The sequence below is a fragment of the Cherax quadricarinatus genome, chromosome 6, assembly GCF_038502225.1.
Source record: "Cherax quadricarinatus isolate ZL_2023a chromosome 6, ASM3850222v1, whole genome shotgun sequence".
Lineage (NCBI taxonomy): Eukaryota > Metazoa > Arthropoda > Malacostraca > Decapoda > Parastacidae > Cherax > Cherax quadricarinatus.
Genome location: NC_091297.1, coordinates 15,376,580 through 15,394,044, shown reverse-complemented (window position 1 = coordinate 15,394,044; position 17,465 = coordinate 15,376,580). Strand labels below are relative to the sequence as shown.

At 38.7% G+C, this 17,465-nt stretch overlaps 1 protein-coding gene across 6 annotated transcripts in view; it reads left to right on the top strand.

Annotated features, from left to right (window-relative positions):
* LOC128694145 (carboxypeptidase D) overlaps positions 1-17,465 on the top strand; it is a 346,813-nt gene that overhangs the window by 142,280 nt on the left and 187,068 nt on the right. For all 6 annotated transcript variants that reach the window (XM_070080625.1, XM_070080611.1, XM_070080597.1 and 3 more), the window contains 2 exons: positions 6,042-6,208; positions 12,307-12,571. In XM_070080625.1, the coding sequence (XP_069936726.1) occupies positions 6,042-6,208; positions 12,307-12,571 (432 nt within the window). The remainder of the gene's footprint in view (positions 1-6,041; positions 6,209-12,306; positions 12,572-17,465) is intronic.

Genomic DNA, 17,465 nt, shown 5'->3' with positions numbered 1-17,465 from the left:
TTCTTTTTGGGGATTTTCTTTCTTTTTTGGGTCACCCTGCCTCGGTGGGAGACGACCGACTTGTTGAAAAAAAAAAAAAAAAAATAATCTGCTCTTCTTAGTGTTATATTGAAATATTTTCTCCTGCCTCCAAAGAGCCAGGAATTCTGCTGGAATGGATTAATGGCATTTCATTTAATTTCAGTGAGGAAAATTGATTTGATATATGAGCAAATTGAGTTACAAGCTGGTTCACGGACCAAATTAAACTCGTAAATCAAGGTACCACTGTATCTGAAAACATTCACCTCCTCCATACGCTCTCCCTCCAATCTTTCGTTACTTACTTTTGTTATCGTCATCACCTTACTCTTTCCTATATTCACTTTTAATATCCTTCTTTTATGAACCTTACCTAACTCCAATAATTGTTAATATCTTACCTTAACTGCCGCCGCCTCTAGTTTATAACCTTCACCTCTCGCTTATTTGCTGTTTCCATTTTCCTTATATCCCATCTACTTTTTGCTCTCACTGTAGCTACAACTAAAAAGTGATCTGATATATCTGTGGCCTTCTCTATAAACATATACATCCTGAAGTCTACCTAACAGTCTTTTATCCATTTTCCTTATATCCCATCTACTTTTTGCTCTCACTGTAGCTACAACTAAAAAGTGATCTGATATATCTGTGGCCCTCTCTATAAACATATACATCCTGAAGTCTACCTAACAGTCTTTTATCTACCAATACATAGTCCAACAAACTACTGTCATTATGCCTTATATCATATCTTGTATACTTATCCTCTTTTTCTTTAAATATGTATTACCTATAACCAAACCCCTTTCTATACAAAGTTCAATCATTTACACCTGGTGCCCCAAACTTACCTATCACACCCTCTCTAAACATTTCTCCTACTTTAGCATTTAGGTCCCCTACCACAATTACTCTCTCACTTGGTTCAAAAGTTCCTACATACTCACTTAACATCTCCCAAAATCTTTGTCTCTCCTCTACACTCTTCTCTTCTCCAGGTGCATACACACTTATTATGACCTACTTTTCGCATCTGACCCTTATTTTAATCCACATACTCCTTGAATTTATATATTTATATTCTTTCTTTCCTTTCCATAACTGATCCTTCCTTAGCTCTAACTCTCTCAGATATTTTTTTTTATTTTTATTATCACACTGGCCGATTCCCACCAAGGCAGGGTGGCCCGAAAAAGAAAAACTTTCACCATCATTCACTCCATCACTGTCTTGCCAGAAGGGTGCTTTACACTACAGTTTTTAAACTGCAACATTAACACCCCTCCTTCAGAGTGCAGGCACTGTACTTCCCATCTCCAGGACTCAAGTCCGGCCTGCCGGTTTCCCTGAATCCCTTCATAAATGTTACTTTGCTCACACTCCAACAGCACGTCAAGTATTAAAAACCATTTGTCTCCATTCACTCCTATCAAACACGCTCACGCATGCCTGCTGGAAGTCCAAGCCCCTCGCACACAAAACCTCCTTTACCCCCTCCCTCCAACCCTTCCTAGGCCGACCCCTACCCCGCCTTCCTTCCACTACAGACTGATACACTCTTGAAGTCATTCTGTTTCGCTCCATTCTCTCTACATGTCCGAACCACCTCAACAACCCTTCCTCAGCCCTCTGGACAACAGTTTTGGTAATCCCGCACCTCCTCCTAACTTCCAAACTACGAATTCTCTGCATTATATTCACACCACACATTGCCCTCAGACATGACATCTCCACTGCCTCCAGCCTTCTCCTCGCTGCAACATTCATCACCCACGCTTCACACCCATATAAGAGCGTTGGTAAAACTATACTCTCATACATTCCCCTCTTTGCCTCCAAGGACAAAGTTCTTTGTCTCCACAGACTCCTAAGTGCACCACTCACTCTTTTTCCCTCATCAATTCTATGATTCACCTCATCTTTCATAGACCCATCCGCTGACACGTCCACTCCCAAATATCTGAATACGTTCACTTCCTCCATACTCTCTCCCTCCAATCTGATATTCAATCTTTCATCACCTAATCTTTTTGTTATCCTCATAACCTTACTCTTTCCTGTATTCACCTTTAATTTTCTTCTTTTGCACACCCTACCAAATTCATCCACCAATCTCTGCAACTTCTCTTCAGAATCTCCCAAGAGCACAGTGTCATCAGCAAAGAGCAGCTGTGACAACTCCCACTTTGTGTGTGATTCTTTATCTTTTAACTCCACGCCTCTTGCCAAGACCCTCGCATTTACTTCTCTTACAACCCCATCTATAAATATATTAAACAACCACGGTGACATCACACATCCTTGTCTAAGGCCTACTTTTACTGGGAAAAAATTTCCCTCTTTCCTACATACTCTAACTTGAGCCTCACTATCCTCGTAAAAACTCTTCACTGCTTTCAGTAACCTACCTCCTACACCATACACTTGCAACATCTGCCACATTGCCCCCCTATCCACCCTGTCATACGCCTTTTCCAAATCCATAAATGCCACAAAGACCTCTTTAGCCTTATCTAAATACTGTTCACTTATATGTTTCACTGTAAACACCTGGTCCACACACCCCCTACCTTTCCTAAAGCCTCCTTGTTCATCTGCTATCCTATTCTCCGTCTTACTCTTAATTCTTTCAATTATAACTCTACCATACACTTTACCAGGTACACTCAACAGACTTATCCCCCTATAATTTTTGCACTCTCTTTTATCCCCTTTGCCTTTATACAAAGGAACTATGCATGCTCTCTGCCAATCCCTAGGTACCTTACCCTCTTCCATACATTTATTAAATAATTGCACCAACCACTCCAAAACTATATCCCCACCTGCTTTTAACATTTCTATCTTTATCCCATCAATCCCGGCTGCCTTACCCCCTTTCATTTTACCTACTGCCTCACGAACTTCCCCCACACTCACAACTGGCTCTTCCTCACTCCTACAAGATGTTATTCCTCCTTGCCCTATACACGAAATCACAGCTTCCCTATCTTCATCAACATTTAACAATTCCTCAAAATATTCCCTCCATCTTCCCAATACCTCTAACTCTCCATTTAATAACTCTCCTCTCCTATTTTTAACTGACAAATCCATTTGTTCTCTAGGCTTTCTTAACTTGTTAATCTCACTCCAAAACTTTTTCTTATTTTCAACAAAATTTGTTGATAACATCTCACCCACTCTCTCATTTGCTCTCTTTTTACATTGCTTCACCACTCTCTTAACTTCTCTCTTTTTCTCCATATACTCTTCCCTCCTTGCATTACTTCTACTTTGTAAAAACTTCTCATATGCTAACTTTTTCTCCCTTACTACTCTCTTTACATCATCATTCCACCAATCGCTCCTCTTCCCTCCTGCACCCACTTTCCTGTAACCACAAACTTCTGCTGAACACTCTAACACTACATTTTTAAACCTACCCCATACCTCTTCAACCCCATTGCCTATGCTCTCATTAGCCCATCTATCCTCCAATAGCTGTTTATATCTTACCCTAACTGCCTCCTCTTTTAGTTTATAAACCTTCACCTCTCTCTTCCCTGATGCTTCTATTCTCCTTGTATCCCATCTACCTTTTACTCTCAGTGTAGCTACAACTAGAAAGTGATCTGATATATCTGTGGCCCCTCTATAAACATGTACATCCTGAAGTCTACTCAACAGTCTTTTATCTACCAATACATAATCCAACAAACTACTGTCATTTCGCCCTACATCATATCGTGTATACTTATTTATCCTCTTTTTCTTAAAATATGTATTACCTATAACTAAACCCCTTTCTATACAAAGTTCAATCAAAGGGCTCCCATTATCATTTACACCTGGCACCCCAAACTTACCTACCACACCCTCTCTAAAAGTTTCTCCTACTTTAGCATTCAAGTCCCCTACCACAATTACTCTCTCACTTGGTTCAAAGGCTCCTATACATTCACTTAACATCTCCCAAAATCTCTCTCTCTCCTCTGCATTCCTCTCTTCTCCAGGTGCATACACGCTTATTATGACCCACTTCTCGCATCCAACCTTTACTTTAATCCACATAATTCTTGAATTTACACATTCATATTCTCTTTTCTCCTTCCATAACTGATCATTTAACATTACTGCTACCCCTTCCTTTGCTCTAACTCTCTCAGATACTCCAGATTTAATCCCATTTATTTCCCCCCACTGAAACTCTCCTACCCCCTTCAGCTTTGTTTCGCTTAGGGCCAGGACATCCAACTTCTTTTCATTCATAACATCAGCAATCATCTGTTTCTTGTCATCCGCACTACATCCACGCACATTTAAGCAACCCAGTTTTATAAAGTTTTTCTTCTTCTCTTTTTTAGTAATTGTATACAGGAGAAGGGGTTACTAGCCCATTGCTCCCGGCATTTTAGTCGCCTCATACGACACGCATGGCTTACGGAGGAAAGATTCTTTTCCACTTCCCCATGGACAATAGAAGAAATAAAAAAGAACAAGAGCTATTTAGAAAAAGGAGAAAAACCTAGATGTATGTATATATATATATGCATGTGCGTGTCTGTGAAGTGTGACCAAAGTGTAAGTAGGAGTAGCAAGATATCCCTGTTATCTTAGCGTGTTTATGAGACAGAAAAAGAAACCAGCAATCCTACCATCATGCAAAACAGTTACAGGTTTTTGTTTCACAGTCATCTGGCAGGACGGTAGTACTTCCCTGGGTGGTTGCTGTCTACCAACCTACTCGTGGCTTAATCCTATTTATTTCTCCCCACTGAAACTCCCCCATCCCCTTCAGCTTTGTTTCACTTAGAGTTTGGACATCCAACTTCTTTTCATTCCCAACTTCTTTTCATTCATAACATTAGCAATCATTTCTTTCTCATCATCTGCATAACATCCACACACATTCAGACATCCCAGTTTTATAAAGTTTTTCCTTTTCTCATTTTTAGTGGTTTATACAGGAGAAGGGATTACTAACCCATTGCTCCTGGCATTTTAGTTGCCTCCTATGACATGCATGGCTTACGGAGGAAAAATTCTTTTCCACTTCCCCATGGAGAATAAGGGAAATAAAGAAAAACAAGAACTATTAAGAAAAAAGAAGAAAAACCTTGATGTGTGTATGTATATATATGTATGTGCATATCTGTGTAGTGTGACCCAAGTGTAAATAGAAGTAGCAAGATATACCTGTTATCCAGCATGTTTATGAGACAGAAAAATAACCCTAGCAATCCTACCATCATGTAAAAGGTTTCTGTTTCACACTCATGTGGCAGGATAATAGTACCTTCCTGAGTGGTTGCTGTCTACCAACCTACTACCTACCTGGGAGGGGTTGTTGAAGTGGTTTGGTCATTTAGAGAGGATGAAGCAAAATAGGATGACCTGGAGGGTGTATAAATCTGTAGTGGAGAGGAGGAGCGGTAGGGGTCATCCTAGGAAAGGATGGAGGGAGGGGTTGAAAGAGGTTTTGTGTTCAAGGGGCTTAGACATACAGCAGGCATGTGTGAGTGTGTTAGGTAGGAGTGAATGGAGATGAATGTTTTTTGGGACTGGACAAGCTGTTGGAGTGTGAGCAGGGTAATATTTTTGAAGGGATTCAGGGAAACCGGTTAGCTAGAGTTGAGTCCTGGAGGTGGGAAATTCAATTCCTGCACTTCAAAGGAGGAGTTTGGAATATTTGCTGTTTGGATTGACATCTGAACTGTTGTATCTGAGTCTCTTTGCAAAGACAGTGATTATGTATGAATGATGGTGAAAATGTTGAATGATGGTGAAAATGTTTTTTTTTTTTTTTTTGGGTCACCTTCCCTCAGTGGGAGATGGCCAATGTGTTAAAAAAAAAGTAAAGACATGTAATTGAAACCTGTCAATGCAGGTGTAAGTTTGTCTCCTACATAATGTTTAGAAGTTTCAAATTGACTGGAAATAGTTATTAAATTTATTTGATAGGGTAAATACTATACATAAATATGATTTTGAAGCCAAGGCACATCTGATTGGACTTTATATTTCTTTGTTAACAGGTGCACACAGGAGTTAAAGGCTTTATTTTTGATAAGAGTGGCAACCCTATCAGCAATGCAAGCATCAGTGTAGCAGGTATTGATCATGATGTTGTGTCTGCCGCTGATGGTGACTACTGGAGGCTTCTCGTACCTGGAGAATATTTGGTCACAGCTCATGCTGATGGGTAACATTAAACTGTTTTCTTTATGATTTTATCATTTAAATACAGTGGACACTATATTATCTGAAGAAGGCAAGCATGGCTTGGAATGAAAATAAACTAGGTAATTCATTGGTTGAACTTTTCTAGGCCAGAGTAAAGCAGAATTTATTAGCATAAATGCTAGAACACCTACCGTATATGTGAATATTTTGATGCCAGATTTATCTGAAAAAAAAAATAAAATAAATTATTTCACTTAGTTTTTTTTTATTTCCTCATGAACCTGGAGGGCAAAATCTTCAACTTGAAATGCTTTTAATATATATTTTAGTTCTGTAATTTGCTAATTATTTACAATTTACATTTGAAAAGTGCCGTATATAGTTTGTACATTAAAAAGGTTTTAATAAATAAAGTATTACAGTATTTGCAGCTTGATAAAAACTAAATTCAATTTAAAAAAAATCAAATTCAAATATTTACTTGTATAAATTCTGTATTACAGGCATAGGTATGTCTTTGTATGTGAAATTTACCTTTCTCTTAAACTTCAAAACACTTATCTTGACTTCAAGAGCCAGAGCCATGGCTGGATTGTTTTAGTTCTAACTATGAAATGAAATTTTTGAGTTCGTTTCCCAGTTTTATTAAACTCAAGAATAAAGTGTTTGGTTGTCCTTCAGTACAGATAAACCTGCTATTTGTTAAGAATATTAGTCTATCTATATGACCCAAATAGAAACTCTTTTATCATTGTTTTTTATTCCCTTGTGATTTTCTTTGTCTTCGTCCACAGTGCTCAACATGCTCTAAATGGTTATATAAGCCACATGGGCCTTTGATGCAAAATATGCAAAATACATACTATTTTCTTTATCGTCTTGCTAGTTTTTCACTCTAGTCACTTGTCATTGACAAGAAAATCAGTATATTTTCCTTGGTGATAAATGTATTACCTACGCTGCTCTCTGATTATACATTAGATGTAACATCTAGACTGGGATTTGCACCTCATACCCTGATGAAATTTAACAATACAGCTGGAAAAAACAAACTTATTTTTTTTTTTTTTTTCGCACATTTCAAAGTCCAACCCTGTCTAACCCTTTCAGGGTCGAGAGGCCCTCTCCTAAACTTGTTCTCAGGGTCGAAAATTTTTCGGAAAAGAAAAATTATTTTCTCTTATGAAAAGATAGAGAAGCTTTTTCCAATTATAATGACACCAAAAGTATGAAATTTGGTGGAAAACTTATGGAATTATGTTCTCGCGGTCTCGACAATGTTTACACATCGGCGATTTTGCCCACTTTGACCCCTATTTTCGGCCAATTCCAGTGTACTAGCCGACAAAAATCATAGATATTTCGCTAGAACTCCACTTTTTCTATCGAATGAGTACAAGAAACCACCCATTTACCGATTTCAACTATCCAATAAAGTGGTCAGAAATTAGCAATTTTGCAAATTTCACTCAAATTTCAAAACATGCCAATTTCCAAATAGGGTCCAGAATAAACAAGACAGATATTCCTGGAACTAAAATAACATTTCCTCTCTTCATTAGTCACATCCCCAGGCCCATCTTACGTTTCTTTTGCTTTCCACTTTGAATTTTTATTCTCACAAAAAATAGAAGATTTACTGTTATGCAAACTACTGCATTAGTGTAGAAATGGTATAAGTAATATCAGCACACTTGTGAAAGAATATTAGACTCGCCAGTTGAAGTGTATTGGACGCGTGGCATGATATGTTTACTTTTGAACTTTGGCAAAAATCAAACATTTCTGCTACTTTGAACTCAATTTCCAGGTACTTTTCATTTTGAAACCAATCAAAATCATCTCAATTTCTGTAATATGTCTTCCATTCTATTAAATGAGACCAGGAAAACTAGAATATAACCATAAATCGCATACGAAAATACAGTGCAAAGTCGCTGTTTTAAATCAAAAACACGGTCAAAGTTTTTTTTTCTCATTATGCACTGTGTGTTGCAGGATTTTTTTTTTTATACTGTGCACACTGACCACATAGACCCATTCTTTCATATGTAGGCCTACCAGCTTTCTCTCGCCAGATTTTGAAGGCGCTGGAATTTACACATACTAGTACGCCAATAACCCTGGTGCATAAGCCATACTAGTACGTCGGAAACCCTGAAAGGGCTAAGGTATATAACCAAGCCTCAGGATACAACCCACATTAGTTGAATAGCACTTACTGTTAGAGACAGCAGGTGTAAAGTGTCTACCTGTCCAGTTTACTACCCACATCTGTCATTCGTAAACTGAAGGTGCTGCCACAAAGCTGTGATCTATTTTCTGGGGCATTGGTTGAGTTTACCTTTAGCTTCATTGTTTAGGGTAGGAGAAAAATATATAGTGGACCCTCGTTTTTTGTAATTAATTCGTTCTAGAGAGTGTGACTATTATCGAAATTGATGATTTACGATTCCATTTTCCCCATAAGAAATAATGTAAGTCCAATTACTTTGTTCCAGACACCCAGAAGTATCGAACAAAAATTGGTTTTTTTACCTTAAAGATAGATTTACATGCACAAAAGAATGAACATTCAACACGACAGTTACCTTTATTGAAGGCTGTTGTTGATGAATGGAAGATAGGGGGGAGGAGGAGAGAGGGAAGAGAGGTTATTGTTTGGAAGAGGAATCCCCCTCTATAAGGACTCTAGGTCACTTCAGGGGCCACTTCCCTAGCTTAAATATAGATTTACATGCAGAAAAGAATGCCAAATAAATGTAAAGCACTAATAAAATGTATAAATGAATATTTAACATCACACTTATCTTTATTGAAGACTCTTGTTGGTGTATGGCAGACGGGGCAGAGGGAGGGGAGGCAAGTTTATTGTTGGAGAATATGACACTAATATCAATGGCTTATTTATCTATCACAATTCAACTAATATGACATAATAAACAATATTAATAGCATAGAAACATGGAATATACTGTAGAATGAATAAAATAAGTCATTATGTATGTCACGAGAGGTGCTGTGTTGTGTTGTTGTTGGGTGTATAAGGGCCTCTGAGAGCATAAGCCATCCATAATGGTGGTGAAGCAGCAGCTGAGGCGGCGGTGTTTTCTGTAGCCCTATATAACTCCAACAACATTGGAAGGGTTAGTAGAATTGCTGAATCACTGAAGAAGGCATCCTCTACCACCATCACAACCACTACCACCCTCTACCATTATCACAATTGCTACCACTATCACTACTACCCTCTACCACTATCACAACTGCTACCACCCTCTACCACTATCATAACTGCTACCACCCTCTACCGCCATCACTGCCACCCTCTGCCACCATCACTACCACCCTCTACCACCACCACTTTCGTATTTTTCTACAAACTTTTTCTTAACCCTTTGACTGTTTTGGTCGTATATATATGTGTTACGAGCCACAGTTTTTGACGTATATATACTCATAAATTCTAGCGGCTTCAAATCAAGCAGGAGAAAGCTGGTAGGCCCATATGTGAGAGAATGGGTCTGTGTGGTCAGTGTGCACCATATAAAAAAAAATCCTGCAGCATGCAGTGCATAATGAGAAAAAAAAACTCCAACCATTTTTTTTAATTAAAATTCTGAATTAGTGGTCTATTTTTGTATAGTATTTACAGTTGTATTCTTGTTTTCTTGGTCTCATTTGATAGAATGGAAAACATAATATAGAAATAGAGGTGATTTTGATTGGTTTAACTATGAAAAGAACCTTAAAATGGAGCTCAAAGTAGGGAAAATATTTGATTTTTGCTGATGTCTTGCAGTGTGTGTGTGTGTGTGTGTGTGTGTGTGTGTGTGTGTGTGTGTGTGTGTGTGTGTGTGTGTGTGTGTGTGTGTGTGTGTGTGTGTGTGTGTATGTGCGTGTGTGTGTGTGTGTGTGTACTCACCTAGTTGTACTCACCTAGTTGAGGTTGCGGGGGTCGAGTCCGAGCTCCTGGCCCCGCCTCTTCACTGATCGCTACTAGGTCACTCTCCCTGAGCCGTGAGCTTTATCGTACCTCTGCTTAAAGCTATGTATGGATCCTGCCTCCACTACATCGCTTCCCAAACTATTCCACTTACTGACTACTCTGTGGCTGAAGAAATACTTCCTAACATCCCTGTGATTCATCTGTGTCTTTAGCTTCCAACTGTGTCCCCTTGTTACTGTGTCCAATCTCTGGAACATCCTGTTTTTGTCCACCTTGTCAATTCCTCTCAGTATTTTGTATGTCGTTATCATGTCCCCCCTATCTCTCCTGTCCTCCAGTGTCGTCAGGTTGATTTCCCTTAACCTCTCCTCGTAGGACATACCTCTTAGCTCTGGGACTAGTCTTGTTGCAAACCTTTGCACTTTCTCTAGTTTCTTTACGTGCTTGGCTAGGTGTGGGTTCCAAACTGGTGCCGCATACTCCAATATGGGCCTAACGTATACGGTGTACAGGGTCCTGAACGATTCCTTATTAAGATGTCGGAATGCTGTTCTGAGGTTTGCTAGGCGCCCATATGCTGCAGCAGTTATTTGGTTGATGTGCGCTTCAGGAGATGTGCCTGGTGTTATACTCACCCCAAGATCTTTTTCCTTGAGTGAGGTTTGTAGTCTCTGACCCCCTAGACTGTACTCCGTTTGCGGCCTTCTTTGCCCTTCCCCAATCTTCATGACTTTGCACTTGGTGGGATTGAACTCCAGGAGCCAATTGCTGGACCAGGTCTGCAGCCTGTCCAGGCGTGTGCTTGTGCGTGTGTGTGTGCGTGTGCGTGCTCACCTAGTTGTACTCACCTAGTTGAGGTTGCAGGGGTCGAGTCCAAGCTCCTGGAGAGTTGAGTGAGTGAATGAGAGAGAGAGAGTTGAGTGAGTGAATGAGAGAGAGAGTTGAATGAGTGAATGAGAGAGAGAGTTGAATGAGTGAATGAGAGAGAGAGTTGAATGAGTGAATGAGAGAGAGAGTTGAATGAGTGAATGAGAGAGAGAGAGAGAGTTGAGTGAGTGAATGAGAGAGAGAGTTGAATGAGTGAATGAGAGAGTGAGACTGAGTGAGTGAGTGAGACTGAGTGAGTGAGTGAGACTGAGTGAGTGAGTGAGACTGAGTGAGTGAGTGAGACTGAGTGAGTGAGTGAGACTGAGTGAGTGAGTGAGACTGAGTGAGTGAGTGAGACTGAGTGAGTGAGTGAGACTGAGTGAGTGAGTGAGACTGAGTGAGTGAGTGAGACTGAGTGAGTGAGTGAGACTGAGTGAGTGAGTGAGACTGAGTGAGTGAGTGAGACTGAGTGAGTGAGTGAGACTGAGTGAGTGAGTGAGACTGAGTGAGTGAGTGAGACTGAGTGAGTGAGTGAGACTGAGTGAGTGAGTGAGACTGAGTGAGTGAGTGAGACTGAGTGAGTGAGTGAGACTGAGTGAGTGAGTGAGACTGAGTGAGTGAGACTGAGTGAGTGAGTGAGACTGAGTGAGTGAGTGAGACTGAGTGAGTGAGTGAGACTGAGTGAGTGAGTGAGACTGAGTGAGTGAGTGAGACTGAGTGAGTGAGTGAGACTGAGTGAGTGAGTGAGTGAGTGAGTGAGTGAGAGAGACTGAGTGAGTGAATGAGACTGAGTGAATGAGACTGAGTGAGTGAGACTGAGTGAGTGAGACTGAGTGAGTGTGACTGAGTGAGTGAGACTGAGTGAGTGAGACTGAGTGAGTGAGACTGAGTGAGTGAGACTGAGTGAGTGAGACTGAGTGAGTGAGACTGAGTGAGTGAGACTGAGTGAGTGAGACTGAGTGAGTGAGACTGAGTGAGTGAGACTGAGTGAGTGAGACTGAGTGAGTGAGACTGAGTGAGTGAGACTGAGTGAGTGAGAGAGAGAGAGAGAGAGAGAGAGAGAGAGAGAGAGAGAGAGAGAGAGAGAGAGAGAGAGAGAATGAATGAATGTGTGTGTGGATGAATGAATGAATGAATCAATCAATCAATCAATCAATCAGTCAGTCAGTGACCCACTTGAACTTAGCAAATAAGGATGTAGAAAATTCTGAGGTTTGTACTGTAATGTAATTTTTATGTGAATATTTATTTTTAATTAATTTTTAAGTTTTCTTCATACTGTAATAGAGTATATTTTTCAGATATGAAGCAAGTAGTGTGAAAGTGGATGTACCACACCTTTGGGCTGTTCAAGTTAATTTTACTCTCAAAGTTGATGATTCTCCTACATGGTCAGCAGAAGAAGACTTTGGTGTGACTGAGAATCTCATGAATGAGTATCTTAATAACTCTGCACTAAATGCAGCCATGGCAGACATTGAAAACAAGTACAAGGATGTTGCAGAATTCCTGGCAAATGATAATGCTTGGAGTATGAAGGTGCATTCTCTTCGAATGGGTGCACAGGTATTTCCACATATATTTCTTGGCAGCTTGTCTCTGTTATCTTGAAGCTTTACATCACCTGCTAACAGTGACATAGTGGAATTTACTTCCCCAGGCAGGTCTTTTACACACACATACAGTATTAAGAATAACTTGGAAATGAGAGCACTTTTTAAGAAATTTTCTTCTCTCCACTCATGTCTCCTGTGATGTCTCCTGGTGCTCTTTATTCAGTGAAGTACTTTACATCTCTGATATTTCTAGGACTTCTGACAGCATAAATTTGCTGTCTACCCACCCTTCTATTTTCTTTCTAATTTCCCTCATCTTATCATAGAACTCAAATAGGTTAATGAGGCATCATTTCTTTTCCTGAGCCTGTGTTGTTGGACCATTCTCCAGAGAATCTATCAACAGTTTTTCTACAGTCTTCAAAACTTTTCACTATATGTTTCTGAGTTACTGGTCTGTATTTTAGGGTTTCTTACTTGCTCTCTTTCTTGAATATTGGTATTAGGGGTCACTTTTCCAGCTTTCTGGTATCTTTCGTGTATTTAATGTGCTCTTGAGTGCTCTTGCAGGGATGGGATGATACCAAATGTTTTGTTGATACCAACACTTCATTTTAAGCCTATACTGTTGTTTTTTCAATAATTTTATCTTTAAAATTATGGTAACTGTGTTCATTATACATTGGAACCTTGGTATGCGGCCTTAATTCATTCCAGAAGACTGTTTGAGTGTCACTCCGTTTGAGTATCGAACAAATTCTTCCCAATCAAATTTCTGTTTGGTTGACTGTTATCACTAATCGTCGTATGCCCCATGGTGACTTATTTATACAAATAATACAAGATAACACCAAAAACTGCAAAGAAACATGAAATAGTTTACAGCAAAGTCCTGGCAGGTCGTATTTGTTTGGTCAAGTGCTGAGCTTTGTTCGAGTAAGGAGCTGGTCGTGTACTGAGGTTCCCCTGTATAAGGGACTGCTTACTGCTCAATAGGTATTAAGTAACCTAGAAGGGTTAAATATTAAATAAATTAATATCTCTGAGATGGTTTTGTCAGTGTTAATTACTATCTGTAAGGCTTACAAATTTAAAAAAAATGGAATGTACCTGTATAATTACTAATCTGATGAAGACATAATCAGCAGTCAATTACAAACTAGAAGTCTGAATAATTTCAAGTTATGTTAAACACAAAACTAAAACATCCAAAACCATCACAGTACTGTTTATTTAAAGCTTTAACCCTTTGACTGTTTCAGGCCCCTCTCTGAAACTGTCATTCTATGTCGCTCAATTTTTGAAAAAAAAAAAATTATTTTTTCTTATGAAATGATAGAGAATCTTCTCCCGATGGTAATGACACCAAAAGTTCGAAATTTGGTCGAAAACTCGTGGAATTATGCTCCCGCGAAGTTAGCGGTCTCAGCGACATATGCGAATGGGCGATTTCGCCGACTTTGAGCCCTATTTTCAGCCAATTCAATTGTTCCAGTTGACCAAACTCATAGCTATTTCTTTAGAACTCCATTTTATCTATCAGCTGAGTACAAGAAACCTCCCATTTACTAATTTGGACTACCCAATATGGTGGTCAGAAATTGGCAATTTGGCCAATTTCACGCAAAATAAAAAAGATGCCAATTTCAAAATAGGGTCCAGAATAAACAAGGTAGACATTCGTGGCACTAAAATAACATATGCTCTGTTCATTAGTCACATCTCTAGGCCCCTCTTATATTATTATTGCTTTCTATTTTGATTTTTTATTCATACAAAAAAATACAAAATTTACTGTTATGCAGACGACTGCATTATTGTAAAAATGGTATAAATAATATCAGTGCACTAGTGAAAGAATAGTAGACTCCCCAGTTGACGTGTATTGGACGTGTGGTGTGATTTATTTACTCTTGAACATTGGTAAAAATCGAACATTTCCGCTACTTTGAGCTCAGTTTCAAGGTCGTTTTCATCGTAAAAGTAATGAAAATCATCTCTATTTCTGTAATATGTTTTCCATTTTATCACCTAAGACCATGAAAACGCGAATACAACGATAAATACTATACGAAAATACACCTCAAAGTCGGCGTTTTATTCCAAAAAAACGATCAGAGTTTTTTTTTTCTCATTATGCAATGTGTGCTGCAGGATTTTTTTTATGTGGTGCACACTGACCACACAGACCCATTCTCTCACATGTGGGCCTACCAGCTTTCTCCCACTTGATTTGAAGCCGCTAGAATTATTGAGTATATATACGTCAGAAACATTGGCTCGTAAGACGTATTTATACGTCGAAAACAGTCAAAGGGTTAAGAAACATTTTCAAAACTACAAAAAGAATAATATACATTACTGTAATTGCAAATTGAAAATCCAGAATTATAGTTCACAACTAGAACAAGCCTCTCTCTCTCCATTATCAAACTGAATTAACTGATACAAAATGTTTTCATTATACACTTTAAATTTTTTTAAACTTTGAAGGAACACATTGAAAAACAGAAAAGCATACATTATTCTAATACTTAAAATTAAACAATATTCATATATTACTCCGATAGCTATAATTAAAAATTCTCAAATTGAAGTTCAAAAACATCAGCATCTTCCCTCGTTCAAAAGTTAATTTGTTCCTATGAGGAACAAATTAACTTCTGTTAAATAATCTTCACTCTGTTGAAGAGTGGGTTGGTCTCGGATATTTACTGGCTAGGTTTGTCAGAGATGAAAGAACTTTCATGTTTGTTTTTTAACCACTCTATTAGACTTCCTTCTATAAGTAATAATGTCATAGATTTCTATTTCTTTGGTAAAACGAATACCTGGTACCAGCACATTTGTTTTTGAATGCTGCTTTTTGTGATTTGGAAAAGGCTCCTGAGGCAGATATCTATGATGTGTTGTTGCTGGGAATGCTGGCTATAATGTCTTCATAACATTTACCAAAATCATCCTGGTCAAGTTTTTCAATCCCTGTTACAGCATCTTGACTTTCTTCTTCAGACTCATTGCTTCTTCATTATAATAATGATGTACTGTACCGGCACATTTTTTATTTTTTTTTATTTTATTTTATTTAGTAATTTAAGCATACATACAGAGGTACAAAAAATACAGGTAAGAGCAGCATGCCAAAGCCAGTTATATGCATAGCATTACGGGCTGGCTTAAAATTAACTTAAGATTAACTAAGCAATGATGAAATCAGTGATAAAACATTATTGTAAACAGATAACTATAAAGCACAAATGAGTATTACAAAGACAGGTCATATGGTTGCTTGCATTGCTGTACATTCAGTCGAATGGAGTATTCTGTTAGGTAGTGTATTTAAAAAAATAACAAAGTTAGATTGGGTCCTAGGTTTAACATTTGTGTGATATAATTGTGAGGACATATAGGATATACAATTTATAAGGTTCAGTTATTCAGTATTTATTTGGTTTTGAGTGAGTAAGTGATCTTTGAGAAGAGACTTGAATTTATAAACAGGTAGTGTTTCTTTTATAGTTACAGGTAATGAATTCCAGATTTTAGGGCCTTTTATGTGCATTGAGTTTTTGCATAGCGTGAGATGGACACGAGGAACATCAAAGAGTGATCTGTGCCTTGTGTTATGGTCATGTGTTCTGTTGAGGTTGGCAAGGAGATGTTTGAGGGGAGGGTTAATATCAGAGTTAAGTGTTCTATGTATGTAATAGGTGCAGTAATAAGTATGGATGTTTTGTATGGTGAGTAGGTTGAGTGTTTTGAATATTGGTGGAGTGTGCTGCCTGTAGTGAGAATTTGTTATCATTCTAACTGCAGCCTTTTGTTGGGTAATTAGTGGTCTGAGATGGTTAATTGTTGTTGAACCCCATGCACAAATTCCATAGGTGAGATAGGGGTAAATAAGAGAGTGATAAAGGGCCAGGAGGGCTGACTGTGGAACATAGTACCGCATCTTCGATAGTATGCCTACAGTCTTGGAAATTTTCTTAGAAATTTGTTGTATATGTGTATGAAATTTGAGTCTATTATCCAGGTGGATTCCTAAGAATTTTCCCTCTGTTAGCTTTGTGATAGGTGATCTGTTTATCGTTATGTTAAGAGGTACATCTGTAGCTCTGTTACCAAACTGAATGAAGTAGGTTTTGTCAATGTTTAGTGTAAGTTTGTTAGTCCTCATCCAGGTAGATATTTTCTGTAATTCGGTGTTTACAGTATTGGCTAGCGTGACTGGGCTCGGGTGAGAGAAGACGTATGTAGTGTCATCTGCAAAAAGTGTGGGTTTGAGTAATTGCGAAGCATTTGGTAGGTCATTTATGTATAGGAGAAAGAGAAGAGGGCCAAGGACACTTCCCTGTGGGACACCAACTGTAATTGGTTGAGCGGAAGAGCTTGCCCCATTTGCATACACATATTGGCTTCTGTTGCTGAGGTATGACTTGAGGTAGTTGAGGGAGTGCCCTCTAATACCATAGTGTGACAATTTTACGTGGAGCAAGTCATGGTCAACTGTATCAAAAGCTTTACGTAAGTCAATGAAGATCCCCAGTGGGACTTCTTTTTTCTCTATTGCAGTGTATATATGTTCTAGCATGTGTATAATAGCATCATTAGTATTTTTATTAGGCCTGAATCCAAATTGGCAGGGGTTGAGAATGTTTTGGGAGATGAGGTAGGAGTAGATTCGTTTATGAATTAATTTTTCGAAGATTTTTGAGAGAGGGTGTAAATTGGATATTGGCCTATAGTTATTCAACTCTGTTTGGTCTCCTCCTTTATGGATCGGGGTGACCCTTGCTATTTTGAGAGCTGTAGGGAAGGTGGAGGATTCAATGGATTTGTTAAAGAGTGTTGCAATGATTGGTGATAGTACTTGTGACACTTTTTTGTATATAAAGGGTGGTAAG